The sequence below is a fragment of the Aotus nancymaae genome, unplaced genomic scaffold (assembly GCF_030222135.1).
Source record: "Aotus nancymaae isolate 86718 unplaced genomic scaffold, 86718_ANA_hifiasm-v0.15.2.pri h1tg000053l, whole genome shotgun sequence".
Classification (NCBI taxonomy): Eukaryota; Metazoa; Chordata; class Mammalia; order Primates; family Aotidae; genus Aotus; species Aotus nancymaae.
Window position 1 is genome coordinate 31,595,941 of NW_026988467.1, and position 18,126 is coordinate 31,614,066.

The 18,126-nt window shown below is 39.2% G+C and overlaps 1 protein-coding gene across 3 annotated transcripts in view; it reads left to right on the forward strand.

The window, feature by feature from the left end:
- Positions 1-17,138, forward strand: part of ZMYM1 (zinc finger MYM-type containing 1) — a 34,882-nt gene extending 17,744 nt beyond the window's left edge. For all 3 annotated transcript variants that reach the window (XM_012440072.2, XM_012440062.2, XM_012440082.2), the window contains 6 exons: positions 4,635-4,809; positions 4,897-5,109; positions 10,298-10,451; positions 12,368-12,505; positions 12,672-12,709; positions 13,500-17,138. In XM_012440072.2, coding sequence (XP_012295495.2) covers positions 4,635-4,809; positions 4,897-5,109; positions 10,298-10,451; positions 12,368-12,505; positions 12,672-12,709; positions 13,500-15,803 — 3,022 coding nt within the window. In that variant the 3' untranslated portion in view covers positions 15,804-17,138. The remainder of the gene's footprint in view (positions 1-4,634; positions 4,810-4,896; positions 5,110-10,297; positions 10,452-12,367; positions 12,506-12,671; positions 12,710-13,499) is intronic.
- The last annotated feature ends 988 nt before the right edge of the window (positions 17,139-18,126 follow it).

Here is an 18,126-nt window from a genome sequence, read left to right on the forward strand (position 1 = left end):
GGTTTCACCTTGTCTAGGCTGGTCTTGAACTCCTGGGCTCAAGTGATCTTCCTGCCTTCTCCTCCCATAGTGCTGGGTTTGAGCCACTGTACCCAGCAAACTTTTTTTTTTTTTTTTTTAGGTAGAGTCTCACTCTGTCACCCAGGCTGGAGTGCAGTGGCAGATCTCTGCTCACTGCAACCTTCAGCTCCCAGGTTCGAGTGATTCTCCTGCCTCAGCCTCCCGAGTAGTTGGGATTACAGGCGCCCACCACCAGGCCCAGCTGATTTTTGTATTTTCAGTAGAGACAGGGTTTCACCATGTTGGCCAGGCTGGTCTTAAAACTCCTGACCTCAGGCGATCCACGTGCCTTGGCCTCCCAAATTGCTAGGATTACAGGTGTGAGCCACTGCACCCAGCCAACATTCATTTTTTAATTTTTTTTTGTTTTTGTTCTTTTATTTCCAACTCCTGCAGATCATTTTTAAATTTTTTATAAAGCTTTAGTAGATTTTTTAAAGCCAGCAATCTAGTATGCTGATAGCAATGAAAACTAGGAAGCATTTTCAGACTTCCATGAGTCTGCTAATGTAGTTTCTTCTGCCTCCCTTCCCACCTGGCTGATGTCTTATCATTCTGTCTGAAAGGTATGCCTCAAATATTTTTACCTTTTGTCTATTCCCACACCATTCTTCACTCTCCTCTCAGAACTGTCCACCCCCCAAATTAATTCTGTGGTCTGTGTTTTTAGTGTTGCGTTCATAACTCCCAAAACATTTATCATAAAACATTAAAATCATTAGTAATTGATACTGTCTTGGTTAGATTGTGACTAGAGTCTTGACATTAAGGACCAGATTATCATCCCTTATATCTAACATTCCTTGACACACAGTGAATTCTAGAAGAATTTTAATCAAATGAAGTATAAGGATAGCACTGTGGATGAGCTGTATTTTAAATCACTAAAATGATGAATGTAATAATGAAGTAAGCCAGTTATTTTTGGTACTATTTAAAATATGGAAAGTTCATAATACATTAAATTTTTGTTTTTTTGTTTTTTGTTTTTTTTTTTTTTGATACAGAGTGTCACTCTGTCATCCAGGCTGCAGTGCAGTGGCACAATCCTGGTTTACTGCAATTTCCACCCAGGTTCAAGCGATCTCATGTCTTAGCCTCCGGAGTAGCTGGAATTACTATAAGCATGTGCCACCACACCCAGCTGATTTTTGTTTTTAGTAGAGATAGGGTTTCACCATATTGGCCAGGCTGGTCTAGAACTTCTGACCTCAAATGATCCTCCCACCTCAGCCTCCCAGGTGCTGGGATTACAGGCGTAAACCACTGTGCCCAGCTGAAAATATTCAAGTATTAATGTTAATTTCAGGGTTAGTTCATCTTGAAAACTATCCTCAGATACAGATAGAGAGAGGATTCTAGGTAACCAGGTATAGTGATTTTTTTTTTTTTTTTTTTTTTTGAGATGGTTTCTTGCTCTGTCTCCTAGGCTGGAGTGCAGTGGCATGACCTCAGCTCACTACAACCTCTGCTTCCCAGGTTCAAGCAATTCTACTGCCTCAGCCTCCCGAGTAGCTGGAATTACAGACACCCACTACCATGCTCGGCTAATTTTTGTATTTTTAGTAGAGACCAAGTTTCACCATGTTAGCCAGGCTGGTCTCAAACTCCTGACAGGTGATCCGCCCACCTTGGCATCCCAAAGTTCTGGGATTAAAAGCATGAGCCACCACACCCAGCTACTAGGTATATTGATATTTTCTACAGTGGCGGTTCTCAAACTTTCTGATCTGAGGACTTCTTATACACTTAAAAATTATTGAAGACCTGGCCAGGCGTGGTGGCTCATGCCTGTAATCCCAGCACATTGGGAGGCCGAGGCAGGCAGATGACGAGTTTGAATCCATCCTGGCCAACATGGTGAAACCCTGTTTCTACTAAAAATACAAAAATCAGCTGGATGTGGTGGCATGTGCCTCTAATCCCAGCTACTCGGAAGGCTGAAGCATTAGAATTGCTTGAACCCAGGAGGTGGACGTTGCAGCGAGCTGAGATCGTGCCACTGTAGTCCAGCCTGGCAACAGAGCGAGACTCTGTCTCAAAAAAAAAAAAATTTATTGAAGACCCGAAGCTTTAGTTATGTAGATTATATCTATGAATATTAACTATATCAAAAATTAAATGACGTTTTAAATGAAAAATAGCCATATTTTTAAAAAATTGATTGGTAAGAGTGTCATTGTTTTATCAGTTTTGCAAATCACTTTACGTCTAGCTGGATTTTTATATCTGCTTCTGCCTTCACTTTATTGCAAAATGTGTTGTTTGAAGTCTGAAGAAAATCTGGCCTCACAAATATATGATTGGAGAAGGGGAGAGTGTTTAGCCTTTCAGATAAGTGTTGATGTTCTTTGATACTACAACCAAAAATCAAGTGGTAGTTTCTTAAAGGCTAGTTGCAATGTGGAATCAAACATTTTGTACAATGTGGCTCAGTTAACTTTTTGCACTCTTATGTTAAAATTCGTTCTTCTGTCTTGTACTTTGAATGGATCTTTTACCCATGAAAGATTTCTGTAATATGCTATTGTCATTTGGAAAATATTGGTTCATTGAGTACTGCAGATCTTTCAAATGTGGACATATTTTATTATGCAGTATTTTTTAAATCACCACTGATCTCAGAAAAGTTTTTAAGTTTTGGGAATCAATCAAGTTGAAGTTGGAAGATACAAGTTTTCCAAAATTCTAATTATCACTTGAAAGTCAAAATTTTATCGTTAGTGATAAATACTGTGAGTCATTTTATTTGAAGTGACAGTCTCATTTTTTTTCATTTTCAAGAAGATATCTGGCCGGGCGCAGTGACTCACGCCTGTAATCCTAGCACTTTGGGAGGCCGAGGTGGGTGAATCACCTGAGGTCAGGAGTTCAAGACCAGCCTGGCCATCATGGTGAAACCCCATCTTTAAAAAATAAAAAAAAATAAAAATATCTGCAGATACCCACTTCTGGATAATAGTTTGTCTTTAAACTATTTATGGTAAACTATTTACAGTACTTTGAAGTAAAAATGTTTTCCATGAAAAAAGTGGCTAATTTATTATAACTCAGCATTTCCATATGAGCTTTTCCTTGAGACAACCATCATCCTTTGGTGTCCAGAAGTATTTTATGCCTGTGTCCCAGTTTGTCACACAGAATTACTTTTTTCTGGCCCTACCACTTGGCCAAGACAGAATATTTTTTAATTGTACTTAAGGATGAAGTTTAAATAATTTAAAATATTTTGCTGTTTCATTGAGTACATTCTTAAGTGAAACTGATACTTTTTTTATTTTTAGCAGTGAATGTGTAGCAGGGAATAACATGAATATTAGTACATTTTGGTGCTGCTGCCTTGATTTCTGCTAAGGCTCTGACAGTTTTAGACACTATTGCCTTTTTTCTTTTCCAAATTCACTGAAGTGAAATTAGTATTTTTTAAAAAAAACCATTTCATTGGCATTTAGTATATTCATAATTTGTGTGACTATCACCTCTTTCTTGTTCCAGAGCATTTCCATCACTTCAAAGTAAAACACCTTATACATTAAGCAGTTTCTCCCGATTTCCCTCTCCCTGTAGTGCCTGTCAACCACTAGTATGCATTGTATCTATAGATGTATCTATTCTGAATATCTCATATAACTGGAATCAAATGTGACTTTTTTGAGACTGGATATTATTACTCTGTTGCTCAGGCTATAGTGCAGTGACTTCTATGTCTGGTTCTTTGCCTTAGCATAATATTTTCAAGATTTGTCCATGTTGTACCATGTATCAGTACTTAATTCTTTTTGTTAATAGGTGAATAATATTCCACTGTATGTATATAACACAATGTGCTTATCCAGTCATTCATTTGCTGATGAACATTTGGGCTGTTTTTATCTTTTGACTATTGTGAATAGTGCTATTATGAATATATAGGTACATGTGCTTGAGTACCGGTTTTCAGTTTTTTGGGTGTATACCAAAGAGTGGGATTGCAGGGTCCTACCATTAGCTTTGCAACATCAGTTGCAAAGTGATGTTGCATACATCAACACAGTGAAAAGGCAAATAACATTATGAAAATAGTTTTGATCTTGGGGACCCCCCAGGGATTTGAAGACCATACCTTGAGATTCTCTGTCCTATAGATTCCAGAGTTGTTCATATGAATATGTGATCTCTCATCATCACTTGGTTTTCACTAGCACTAACTAATACAGGCTAGCTCATCTTCAAAACTGCACTATCAAAGTCAGGCATGGTGGGATTACGAACCTGTAATCCTAGCTACTCGGGAGGCTGAGACAGGAGAATCTCTTGAGCCCAAGAGTTTGAGGCCAGCCTGAGCAACACAGCAAGACCCTGTCTCTTTAACAAAAACAAAAAAACTACACTATCAGATGTGCTTTATAATCTGTAAGGTATAGATGAGAAAATTAACATTTAGGGAGTATAAATGTGAGAGAACTGGATACCAATTCAGGTTTTCTCATTTCAAGATTAATGTTCTTACTCTATTTTGAGAGGTCATTTTGTTTATAAAGATAAAGAAGTTATAATTTAAACTGCTTAATGGTGTCCTTGATATTTATTCTTAGAGACATTTTAAATCCAAAGGATGTGATCAGTGTCCAACTGGAAGATGCTACCTCTTCCAAAACTTTTTGCAGCCTATCTTGTCTTTCATCATATGAAGAAAAAAGAAAACCATTTGTTACCATATGTAGTAATAGCATTTTGACCAAGTGCAGCATGTGCCAGAAGACTGCTACTGTAAGTTGCAATTATAACCTTTGAAGGGGTTCTGATGATTCTGCTTAAATATCAGAGTTTTTACTGAATCTTTTTATTAAATCCTAGATTCAGTATGAAGTAAAATACCAGAATGTGAATCATAATCTTTGCGGTAATGCCTGCCTTTCAAAGTTTCACTCTGCTAACAACTTCATCATGAACTGCTGTGAGAACTGTGGTGCCTACTGTTACACCAGCTCTAGTCTGTCCCACATACTTCAGATGGAAGGACAGTCTCATTACTTTAATAGTTCAAAGAGTATTACAGCATATAAGCAGGTATGAATAAAGACCTATTGTTTCTTCTATTAACTGGCCTATGAATGGTTCCACTCTAGGAAAATGTGGGAAGTAGTTTTTGGTACCCTTTGGAATAATGTCAGTTGGTAAGTGGATGAAGATGAAATAGAAGACTTTTGACAGTTTCCTCTTGCATAAGAATTCATGATGGGGCAGGGTGTGATTAAAAAAAAAGAATTCATGGGCCGGGCGCGGTGGCTCACGCCTGTAATCTCAGCACTTTGGGAGGCTGAGGCGGGTGGATCACGAGGTCAAGAGATCAAGACCATCCTGGTCAACATGGTGAAACCCCGTCTCTACTAAAAATACAAAAAATTAGCTGGGCATGGTGGCGCATACCTGTAATCCCAGCTACTCGGGAGGCTGAGGCAGGAGAATTGCTTGAACCCAGGAGACGGAGGTTGCGGTGAGCCGAGATCACGCCATTGCACTCCAGCCTGGGTAACGAGAGAAACTTCGTCTCAAAAAAAAAAAATTCATTATAAATGCTATATGGAGATTTTCCTAAATAATCTCAGATTGGTTCTCTTACCTTAAGGAGAGGGCAAGCAGGTTGGAGCCAGTTTATAAACTACGAATAAGTATACCAAAAACAACAACAGTCTACTGGTCAATAAAACCCAAACACAAAAGTATTTTTGTTTTGTTTTTAATTTATTTATTTTTTTGAGACGGAGTCTCTCTCTCTTGCCCAAGATGGAGTGCAGTAACACAATCTGGCCTCCTTGCAACCTCTGCCTCCTGGGTTCAAGTGATTCTCCTGCCTCAGCCTCCTAAGGCGCTGGGATTACAGGTGTGAGCCACTATGCCCGGCTTTTTTTGTGTGTGTGTGACAACGTCTTGCTCTGTCAGCCAGCCTGGAGTGCAGTGGCAGTCATGGCTCACCGTAGCCTTGATCTCTTTAGCTTAAGTGATACTCCCACATCAGCGTCCCGAGTAGCTGGGACTACAGGCACATGCCACCACACCTGGCTAGTTTTTAAATTTTTTGTAGAGACAAGCTCTTACTGTGTTGTCCAAGCTTGTCTTAAAACTCCTGAACTCAGCTGATTCTGCCTTAGTCTCCTAAGGTGCTGGGATTATAGGTGTGAGCCTAGCCATGTTTTTGTTTTCAGTTCCATGTGTTTAATTCTTATACTAAACAATGCAAAAATGAATCAAGAATGTCACATGTGGCTTGGCATGGTGGCTTACACCTGTTATCCTAGCACTTTGGGAGACTAAGGTGGGAGGTTCAGTTGAGCCAGGAGTTTGGGACCAGCCTGGGCAACATAGCAAGAACCCGTCTCTAAAAAATAAAAAAGAATATCACGTGCTTTTTCTGAATCAGTCATAGGAGGAAATAATCCAATGAGATTTGGATTATTTGTCCCAGCACTTCAGAAGGCCAAGGCAGGCAGATCACCTGAGGTCAGGAGTTGCATACCAGCCTGGCCAACATGGCAAAACCCTGTCTCTACTAAGAATACAAAATTAGCCAGGTGTGGTGGCGGGCTTCTGTAATCCCAACTACTCGGGAGTCTGAGGCAGGAGAGTGGCTTGAACCCAGGAGGCGGAGGTTGCAGTGAACCAAGATGGTACCATTGTACTCCACCTTGGGCGACAGAGTGAAACTCTGTCTCAAGAAAAAAAAAAGAAAAAGCAGTTGAAGATGGGAGTCAAAACAAGCCATAATTCAAATAGATCATTTGTGACCCCCCACATCTTTTCTATGGCAGAATGCCCCATCTTGAGAATATCCTGCCTTAAGACCAGAAATGGGAAAACGGAAAGCACAGACTTCTCCCAAAGGCAGGAAATAATATTCCTTTTTAAAATTTATTTATTTGTGACACTCAATAAATAGGCCTTGTTCTGTTTTTAAGAGCTTGTATTGAGTACCCAGTTGTTCAGCTTATGTGAAGGGACAGGACTGATTTGGGTAAACCGGTTAGTTAACAAGTACAGCCTAATACTTTGCCCTTACATCTGAATGTAAGACATCATGTGACCGTGATAACGGAGTAAATCTATAATGTTAGTGAACTACAATCCAGAATTAGAAAAATGTCCAAATATGTGAATCTAAAAAGTGGGTAGCTTTTAATTTTTAAAAAGTAGATTATTAGATGTAGTTATTTTGGCCACATGTTAATAGAGTGTATTGTTAGCCTTCCCTTATGAATAATAAACCAAATTATAAATTATACCACTATTGGGCCGGGCCCGGTGGCCCACGCCTCTAATTCCAGCACTTTGGGAGGCCAAACAGGAAGATCACTTGAGATCAGGAGTTCAAGACCAACCTGGCCAACATGGTGAAACCCCATCTCTACTAAAAATACAAAAATTAGCCAGGCATGGTGGCATATGCCTGTAATCCCAGCTACTCAGGAGGCTGAGATAAGAGAATTGCTTGAACCCGGAGGTAAAGGTTGCAATGAGCCAAGATCACACCACTGCACTCCAGCCTAGACAAAAAAGCAACACTCTGTCTCAAAAATAAATAAATAAATATTATGCCACTATTGTTGCTTAATGTTAAAGATTAGTGAATTTTTAAGATTTCTCAAAATATTAAAGTTTTTCATACTAATAAAGGACAAAAATAGAAATTTGTTTTGTTGTGCCTTTGCCAATATCCTGTTCTCTCACAGAAAAATAAAACGTATATGTATTTTTTTGTCTTTGGACTTTGTTGTTGCTATTGTTTTCGTTTTTGAGACAAAGTCTTGCTCTGTTGCCCAGGCTGGAGTGCAATGGCATGATCTTGGCCCACTGCAACCTCTGCCTCCCGGGTTCCAGCTATTCTTCCGCCTCACCCTCCTGAGTAGCTGGGATTACAGGCGCACATCACCACGCCTGGCTAAGTTTTGTATTTTTATAGAGATGGGGTTTCACCATGATGGCCAGGCTGGTCTTGAACTCTAGACCTCACGTAATCTGGCTGCCTCAGCCTCCCGAAGTGCTGGGATTACAGGCATGAGCCACCATGCCCAGCCTGTCTTTGTACTTCGTATCTCCAAAAGGAGTTTTTTTCTATCATTACCATTGGTGATTTATTTTTTTAGACTGAGTCTAGACTGGAGGCTGGAGTGCACTGGTGAGCACAGCTCACTGGAGGCCCAACCTCAGGTGTTAAAGCAATCCTTCTGCCTCAGCCTCCCATGTAGCTGGGACCACAGGCATGCGCTACCACACCTGGTTTATGTTTGTGTTTTTTTTGTAGAGATGGGTCTCACTTTGTTGCCCAGGCTGGTCTTGAACTCCTGGGCTCAGGTGATCTTCCTGCCTCAGCTTCTCAAAGTGCTGGGATTGTAGGCAAGAGCCACCACACCCAACCTTTTTTCTTTCTTTTTTTGAGCTAGAGTCTTAACTCTGTCACCCAGGCTGGAGTGCAGTGGCATGATCTTGGCTCACTGAAACCTCTGTCTTCTTGGGCTCAAGTGATCCTCCCCACCTCAGCCTCGCAAGTAGCTGGGACTACAGGCACATCCCACCACACTAGGCTAATTTTTTATTTTTATTTATTTATTTATTTATTTTTAAGAGATGAGGTCTCACTATTTTACCAGTCTGGTCTGAAACTCCTGGGTTCAAGTGATCCTCCTGCCTCAGCCTCTGAAAGTTGAGGTTACAGCTGGGAGCCACTGTGCCCAGGCTCTGATATATTCTTAAATCCAGGAATGTGGCTGGGCGTGGTGGCTCACACCTGTAATCCCAGCACTTTGGGAGGCCGAGGCGGGTGGATCACGAGGTCAAGAGATTGAGACCATCCTGATCAACATGGTGAAACCCCGTCTCTACTAAAAATACAAAAAATTAGCTGGGCATGGTGGTGCATGCCTGTAATCCCAGCTACTCAGGAGGCTGAGGCAGGAGAATTGCCTGAACCCAGGAGGCGGAGGTTGCGGTGATCTGAGATCGCGCCATTGCACTCCAGCCTGGGTAACGAGCGAAACTCCATCTCAAAAAAAAAAAAAAATCCAGGAATGTTGGGTCCTGTTTGACTAGAAAGAATAGATGGTAAACATAATCTTTGCAGTAATGCCTGCCTTTCCCAAAGTTTATATTCTTTCTTTGACACAGTTACTACTTACTGAACTCAAAATAATTTTTACCATGAAGTTAGCCTAGAAAAACAGTGATTCCCACAGTAACTTGTAAGGTATGTTAAGCACTCCTTCCTGGCTACTCCTCAGCATTGGTAGACATTTTCCAAAGTTAATTCCCAAGCTACCATTGAGGACACATCTGTAATTAATAAGGCCTTTGTTTATCCAGTAGGCTTTGACTGCCTGATATGATGAACTTCTTTTGTGACTACTTTCTTTATTGCTTTATGTCATTTTATGTTTTTTTCTTGAAATGGAGTTTCACTCTCACCCAGGCTGGAGTGCAGTGGCGTGATCTTGGCTCACTGCAACTTCCTCTACCCAGGTTCAAGTTATTCTCCTGCCTCAGCCTCCAAGTAGCTGGGATTACAGGTGTTCACCACCACCCCCAGCTAATTTTTTGTATTTTTAGTAGATGGGGTTTCACCATGTTGGCCAGGCTGATCTCAAACTCCTAACCTCAGGTGATCTGCCTGCCTCAGCCTCCCAAAGTGCTAGATTGAGCCTGGCCCTATTGCTTTCATAGGTATTATTGCTGTTAAATATAGCTAATAAAAGTCATTTTCAAATTTGCCAATATTCTTTATTTTAATTATTGTAATCTGTAACGTCTTTTTTAAGAAAATGTAAAAACTGGCTTCATTGTTAATGTTTTCTTTTTCTTTTTTTTTTTTATTTTTAATTTGAGACAAAGTCTCACTCTGTCACCCAGGCTGGAGTGTGGTGTCACGTTCTCGGCTCACTGCAACCTCCACCTCCCAGGTTCAAGTGATCCGCATGCCTCAGCCTCCCAAGTAGCTGGGATTACAGGTGTCTGCCACCACCCCCAGCTAATTTTTGTATATTTAGTAGGTGTGGTTTCACCATATGGCCAGGCTGGTCTTGAACTCCTGACCCCAAGTAATCTATCCGCCTCAGACTCCCAAAGTGCTGGGATTACAGGCATGAGCCACCCCACCTGGCCTGTTCTTTTTAATATTTCAACTAAAAGCAGTGGTAATAGATAAGTTCTTGTTTGTTAACAATATATGTCATATACCAGGAATAAGAATATTCTTTTAATCTCTACACAGAAAGCTGCCAAACCACTTACATCTGTTCCTTGCAAACCATTGAAGCCCTCAGATGAAATGATTGAGACTACCAGTGATTTGGGGAAGACAGAGCTTTTCTGCTCTATTAATTGTTTCTCTGCATACAGTAAAGCTAAGATGGAATCTTCTTCAGGTAATGTTTGTTTAGCAATTTCACAGGTTTAGTAATTATTAATAAAATTATTTTGCTTTAATTTATAACCTTGATTAATTTTCAACTTAAACTGACTTTTAAAAGTCAAAACAATCTAAACTTGTTGCAAATAACTATTCTTCAGTATTTTTGTATAGAAGTAAGGTTACTGGGCCGGGCGCGGTGGCTCAAGCCTGTAATCCCAGCACTTTGGGAGGCCGAGGCGGGTGGATCACGAGGTCAAGAGATTGAGACCATCCTGGTCAACATGGTGAAACCCCGTCTCTACTAAAAATACAAAAAATTAGCTGGGCATGGTGGCGTGTGCCTGTAATCCCAGCTACTCAGGAGGCTGAGGCAGGAGAATTGCCTGAACCCAGGAGGCGGAGGTTGCAGTGAGCCGAGATCACGCCATTGCACTCCAGCCTGGGTAACAAGAGCGAAACTCCGTCTCAAAAAAAAAAAAAAAAAAAAGTAAGGTTACTTAACCACCCAAGATTTAATATTATTTGTAGGCCTGGCACAGTGGCTCACGCCTGTAATCCCAGCACTTGGGGAGGCCAAGGCGGGTGGATCACCTGAGGTTAGGAGTTCAAGACCAGCCTGGCCAACATGGCGGAAACCCCATCCCTACTGAGAATCACTTGAACCTGGGTGGTGGAGGTTGCAGTGAGCCAAGATCGCACCATTGGACTCCAGTTTGGGCAACAGAGGGAGACTCTGTCTCAAAAATAATAATAATAAAATAAAAATTTAAAGATGCGTGTCTTTAGATTATTTGGATTCTTTAGTAAATGAACATACATAAGTTTACATCAATATATGTTACACATCGGCTGGGCATAGTGGTTCACACCTTTAGTCCCAGCACTTTAGGAGGCCAAGGCGAGTGGATCACGAGGTCAGGAGTTCAAGACCAGCCTGGCCAATATGGTGAAACCCGTCCCTACTAAAAATACAAATATCAGCTGGGCATGGTGGCACATTCCTGTAATCCCAGCTACTTAAGAGGCTGAGGCAGGAGAATCACTTGAAACTGGAAGGTGGAGGCTGCAGTGAGCCAAGATCAGGCCACTGCATTCCAGCCTGAGTTACAGAGTAAGACTTGTCTCAAAAAGAAAAAAAATATATACATATATATATGGAAAGAGAGAGTGCACCTATTGCAGAACATGGTACATAGGAGGCACTCGGTCAACATAGAGTTTAATTAATATATTTACAAGACTGCTTCTATTAAGACATAGACTGTTCTACTTAGCCCTGCTTTGTAAAAAGAATTTTCGTTACTTTTTTTTTTTTACACAAAATAGAGGTAATTGTAAATGCTTTAAGACTCACTGATAAAAAAGCACAAATAATCCAGCCAACTAAGTATTCCATCAGAAAGCCTCATGTAGGACTAGTGGTGCTATTTACATAGACCATAGAGTGACTGATGCCTCTGGGATTTGTAAATCATGCAAACTGGCTTGTTACAGAAATGGCTGCAATAGTAGCTTGGACACCAACTTAGCGCTCCATTGATGCTGAGGTTTATGAATCCTGGAAGAGTTTGAAATTGATGCCCATTAGGAGATTCTATAGGAATCTCTTTTCTTCATGAGTAATATCATAGTAAAAATTTGCTCATAATTTTAAACAAATTGTTTAAAAGGACTGGGAAATTGTGCACACAGGTTAAGACATAAAATGTTAGAGAAGTGTAAATTTCCAGTATAGTATTGTAATTATAAATATGATACTAAAGTACCTGGCTATTCCTAAGCCCTAATAAAAATTACTTCAGCACCTACCAATTTCTTATGCTGTTAAATGCTTGCATTATTTCTTGAAACAGTGTTATTAAACAGTACTATCTGATTGATTTTTTTTTTCTACTTTGTAAGAAATCTTTTTGTTTTTGTTTTTGTCAGTAAATGTTTCCACGGCACATGATACTTCAACAGAGCTTCTTTCTCCAAAGAAAGATACAACTCCAGTTATAAGCAATATAGTGTCATTGGCAGACACTCATGTTGCCTTGCCCATCATGAACACTGATGTCTTACAAGGTAAAAGTTGATGTTAAGATATTTGACATAAATATTGTTTTGTCACACTTGATAAATCTCTATATGCTAAATTTTCTTTTTCTTATATGAAATAAGCAATTACAGTTTGTGATGCTGTTTTATAGGATATGGTATAATATCTTGAATTTATGCTCTATTTTAACAGATACAGTTTCTTCAGTAACAGCAGATGTCATTGTGGATGTAAGTTTTATTTTAACTTTTTTTTACCATTGTCTTTTTTTAATAAGCGGATTTTTTTTTTTTTTTTTTTTTTTGAGATAGAGTCTTGCTCTGCCACCCAGGCTGGAGTGCAGTGATGCAATCTTGGCTCATTGCAACCTCTGCCTCCTGGGTTCAAGTAATTCTCCTGCCTCAGCCTCCCTAGTAGCTGGGAATACAGGCGCCTGCCACCAGGCCCAGCTAATTTTTGTATTTTTAGTAGAGACGGGGTTTCCCCATGTTGGTCAGGCTAGGCTGGTCTTGAACTGCTGACCTCAGGTGGTCCACCTGTCTTGGCCTCCCAAAGTGCTGGGATTACAGGTGTGAGCCACCAAACCCGGCCCAGATTATATATATATATATATATATACACACACACACACTGTGTGTGCGCTTGTGTGTGTGTGTGTGTGTATGTAAATTGTTTAAACAGAAGTATTTTTTTACTCTGGGCTCTTCTTTTAAGAAATTACTTACTTCCAATGCAAAGGAAAAAAAAAAGAAAAAAAAATTACTAAGCAGTTTGAGTCATCTGAGCAATAAAAATTATTTTTACGACAATTACATACCAAAAGGTCCTTCAGAAATTTAATGCTGAATCTAGATTGCAAATAAATAAGTTATACATCATTGTTCATGTTTCCTCCTAGTGGAGCTCATACTGTAACTCAGTCATTTATTTTACTGTGTAATTAGAGTAAATATATTTGGTATTTTAACTGATTTTTGAAAACTGTTATAACAAGTGTTCTTTTCTCATTTTCTCCCAAAGCTTTCTAAGAGTTCACCTAGTAAATCCAGTAGTGGTACTGCTAGTAATAGTATGGAACAGCCAAGTCTTTCACCATCTTCATCAGTATTCAGTCAGCATGCAATTGGTTCCAGTATAGAAGTACAAAAAGATAAAGTGTCAAACCAGGATTCTGCATGTAATATGAAATCTATGAAAATAAGTGATGAACCATGTCACCCAAAATGTACATCCAAAGTACAGAAAGTTAAAGGTAAATCACGAAGTATTAAAAAATCCTGTGCAGATTTTCAGTGTTTGGAAAACAGCAAAAAAGATGTGACATTCTGTTATTCATGCCAGTTGTTCTGCCAAAAATATTTTAGTTGTGAAAGAGAGTCATTTGCAACCCACGGAACTTCAAATTGGAAAAAAACTCTGGAAAAATTCAGAAAGCATGAAAAAAGTGAAATGCATTTGATGTCATTGGAATTTTGGAGAGAATACCAGTTTTGTGATGGAGCTATCAGTGATAATTTATCTATTCATTCGAAACAGATTGAAGGAAATAAAAAGTACCTAAAGCTTATAATTGAAAATATTTTATTTCTTGGAAAGCAGTGTTTACCCTTAAGAGGAAATGACCTGTCTATTTCATCTGTGAATAAAGGCAATTTTTTAGAGTTGTTAGAAATCAGAGCAAAAGATAAAGGAGAAGAAATATTTCGACTTATGAATTCACAAGTTGACTTCTATAATAGCACACAAACTCAAAGTGATATTATTGAAATAATAAAGACTGAAATGTTGCAGGATATTGTGAATGAGATCAATGACTCCCCAGCGTTTTCAATAATATGTGATGAGACAACCAATAGTGCCATGAAAGAACAGCTTTCAATTTGTGTAAGATACCCACAAAAATCATCAAACACTATCTTAATTAAGGAAAGATTCTTAGGTTTTGTTGATACTGAGGAGGTAACTGGGACTCATTTAAATAAGACTATCATAACTTATCTGCAGCAAATTGGGGTTGATACGGATAAAATACATGGCCAGGCCTATGATAGCACCACTAATTTGAGGATAAAATTTAATAAAATTGCAGCAGAATTCAAGAAAGGAGAACCAAGAGCTTTATACATACACTGTTATGCCCACTTTTTGGATTTAGCAATAATTAGATTTTGTAAAGAAGTAAAAGAACTCCGAGGTGCTCTAAAAACTCTCAGTTCTTTGTTCAACACTATTCGTATGTCTGGGGAAATGTTGGCAAATTTTCGAAACATTTGTAGGCTAAGTCAAAACAAAACATGCAAGAAACATATATCACAATCATGTTGGACAGTCCATGATCGTTTATTACTATCTGTGATTGACGGTCTTCCAGAGATTATTGAAACATTGGAAGTTATAGCAAGCCATTCTTCAAATACAAGTTTCGCTGATGAATTGAGTGATTTGCTGACATTGGTTTCCAAATTTGAATTTGTCTTTTGTTTGAAATTTCTGTATCGAGTGCTAAGTGTTACAGGAATTCTTTCCAAAGAGCTTCAAAATAAAACCATAGACATTTTTTCTTTGTCTTCAAAAATAGAAGCAATTTTGGAATGTTTATCATCTGAAAGAAATGATGTATATTTTAAAACAATCTGGGATGGAGCAGAGGAGATATGTCAAAAAATAACCTGTAAAGGTTTTAAAGTTGAAAAACCTTCTCTTCAGAAAAGAAGAAAAATTCAGAAATCAGTAGATCTTGGCAATTCAGATATGTTTTTTCCTACTTCACCAGAAGAACAATATAAAATTAATATCTATTACCAAGGATTAGATACTGTATTACAAAATTTAAAATTATGTTTTTCAGAGTTTGATTATTGCAAAATAAAGCAAATTTCAGAACTGTTATTTAAATGGAATGAACCATTAAATGAAACAACAGCAAAACATGTTCAGGAATTTTATAAACTTGATGAGGATATTATCCCAGAACTTAGATTTTATCGACATTATGCAAAACTCAACTTTGTCATAGATAATAATTGCATAAACTTCATCAGTCTTGGCTATTTGTTTATTCAGCATGGTCTTCACAATAATATTCCTTGCCTCTCGAAGCTATTATATATTGCTTTGTCTTGGCCAATTACTTCAGCAAGTACTGAAAACTCATTTTCTACCCTGCCTCGTCTCAAAACATATTTATGTAATACCGTGGGACAAGAGAAGCTTACTGGTCCAGCCCTAATGGCTGTTGAGCAGGAATTGGTAAATAAACTAATGGAGCCTGAAAGACTCGATGAAATTGTGGAAAAGTTTAGCAGTCAGATGAAAGAAATATAATACTTGCTCATTTGAACTTAACTAAGAGACTTGTATTTCTGTTGGAATGTTTTTATTTCAAGATTGTTCAAAATTCAAAAACCATAGAATGATATACAGTGAAGTCTCCTTCCCTCCTTTAGAACTCATTTTCTCTTCCTGAAAACTGTTATCTGTTCCCTAAATATCCCTCTAGAGATATTTTTCATGGTATTATATAGTGTACACTGTTCTTCAGCATGTCTTTTCCGTGTAACATTTTTGAGATTGTCTCATGTCATTACATGAAGAGTTTCTTGATTCTTTGTCTATAACTGCAGTTTTGTATGAAAAATGTAGGGCCTACCATAATATATTTGAGCAGTCCCTACTGACATTTTTTTTTTCTAACCTTTGCTGTTATAAATAATGATTCATTTTATAACCTTGTATGTGGGTCACATTGCACCATGAATAAGTTACTGTATGCTGGAAATCTAAAATTAGAATTACTGGGTCAAGATATGTGCATTTTTACTTTTGATAGATATTGGCAAGTTGCCATCTATAAGGATTGTGCCAATTTGCAGTCCCACCCACAATGCATGAGAGTGCCTATTAAATCTTTATCAGTATTATCAAATGTTTTGATCTTTCCTAGTCTGTTAGTTTAAAAATGGCATATTAATCCCAGTGGAATTTTTTATATTCACTTAAGAATAAGGTTGGGGACTGGGTGTGGTGACTCACACTTACAATCTCAGCTGTTTGAGGGCCTACACAAAAAGGAAGGTCACTTGAGGCCACGAGTTCAAGATCAGACTGGCAACTTTTTTTTTTTTTTTTTTTTTTTTTGAGACAGAGTTTTGCTCTTGTTACCCAGGCTGGAGTGCAATGGCGCGATCTCAGCTCACCGCAACCTCCGCCTCCCGAGTTCAAGCATTTCTCCTGCCTCAGCCTCCTGAGTAGCTGGAATTACAGGCGCGCGCCACCATTCCCAGCTAATTTTTGTATTTTTTAGTAGAGACGAGGTTTCACCATGTTGACCAGGATGGTCTCGATCTCTTGACCTCGTGATCCACCCACCTCAGCCTCCCAAAGTGCTGGGATTATAGGCGTGAGCCACCGCACCCGGCAGACTGGCAACATATTAAGATCCCCTCACTACAATTTTTTTTTCTAATTAGCAAGGTGTGGTGGTGCATACCTTAAGTCCCAGCTACTTGGGAGGCTGAGGCGAGAGGATTGCTGAAGCCCAGAAATTCAAGGCTGCATGAGCCATGATCTCGCCACTACGCTCCAGAGCCTAGGCAACAGAGTGAGACCTTATCTCTTTAAAATAAACCAAAATAAAGTTGGATATCTTTGTTTGGGCCATATGTATTTACTTTTTTGTAAACTGTCCTGTTTAAACATTAAAATCATTGCCGTGTTTTTGGTTTATACATCTCAGCTGGATGACACAACAAATTATTAGGCTACTTTACGTCTGTCTCCTTTGTTCAGGTGTGCTGTCATGGCAGGACTGTCAGGGAGTTGCACCCTTCCTGCACGAAGTAAACTAACCTTGCTGAGTGAAAAAATGATGTTTATCACCAAGACGTACTTTATAGCCTAGGCTATGGTGTATCTTAGTTAATTTTTCATCTGCCCTTAAAAATAATCTGTGTTCTGCTGTTCGGTGGAGTAGTCTACAAATATCAATTAGGCCAGCATGGTGGTTCACGCCTGTAATCCCCATGCTTCGGGAAGCTGACGCTGGAAAAATCACTTGAGGCTAGGAGTTCAAGACCAGCCTGAGCAATATAGTGAGACCCTGTCTCTACCAAAAAAACAAACAAGAAAACAAACTTGGCATGGTGGCATGTACTTGTAGTCTTAGCTACTTGGCAGGCTGAGCTGGGAGGATCACTTGAGCCCAGGAGTTTGAGGTTATAGCGAGCTATAATCATAACACTGAACTCCAGCCTGGGTGACAGTGGAAGAATCAGTCTCTAGAAAAAATATGTATATATATTGTTTTTTGAGACAGAGTCTTGCTCTGTCACTCTGGCTGGAGTGCAATGGCACAATCTTGGCTCACTGCAGCCTCTGCCTCCTGGATTCAAGTGATTCTCCTGCCTTAGCCTACTGAGTAGCTGAGATTACAGGTGCCACCACCATGCCCAGCCAATTTTTGTATTTTTAGTAGAGATGGGGTTTTACTACGTTGGCCACGCTGGTCTCAAACTCCTGACATCAGGCGATCTGCCACCTCAGTTTCTCAAAGTGTTGGGATTACAGGCGTGAACCACTGTACCCAGCCCCCAAAAAAGGTATAAATAAATATTAACTAGGTAGTGTTCAATTTTCTTATTTCTTGCTG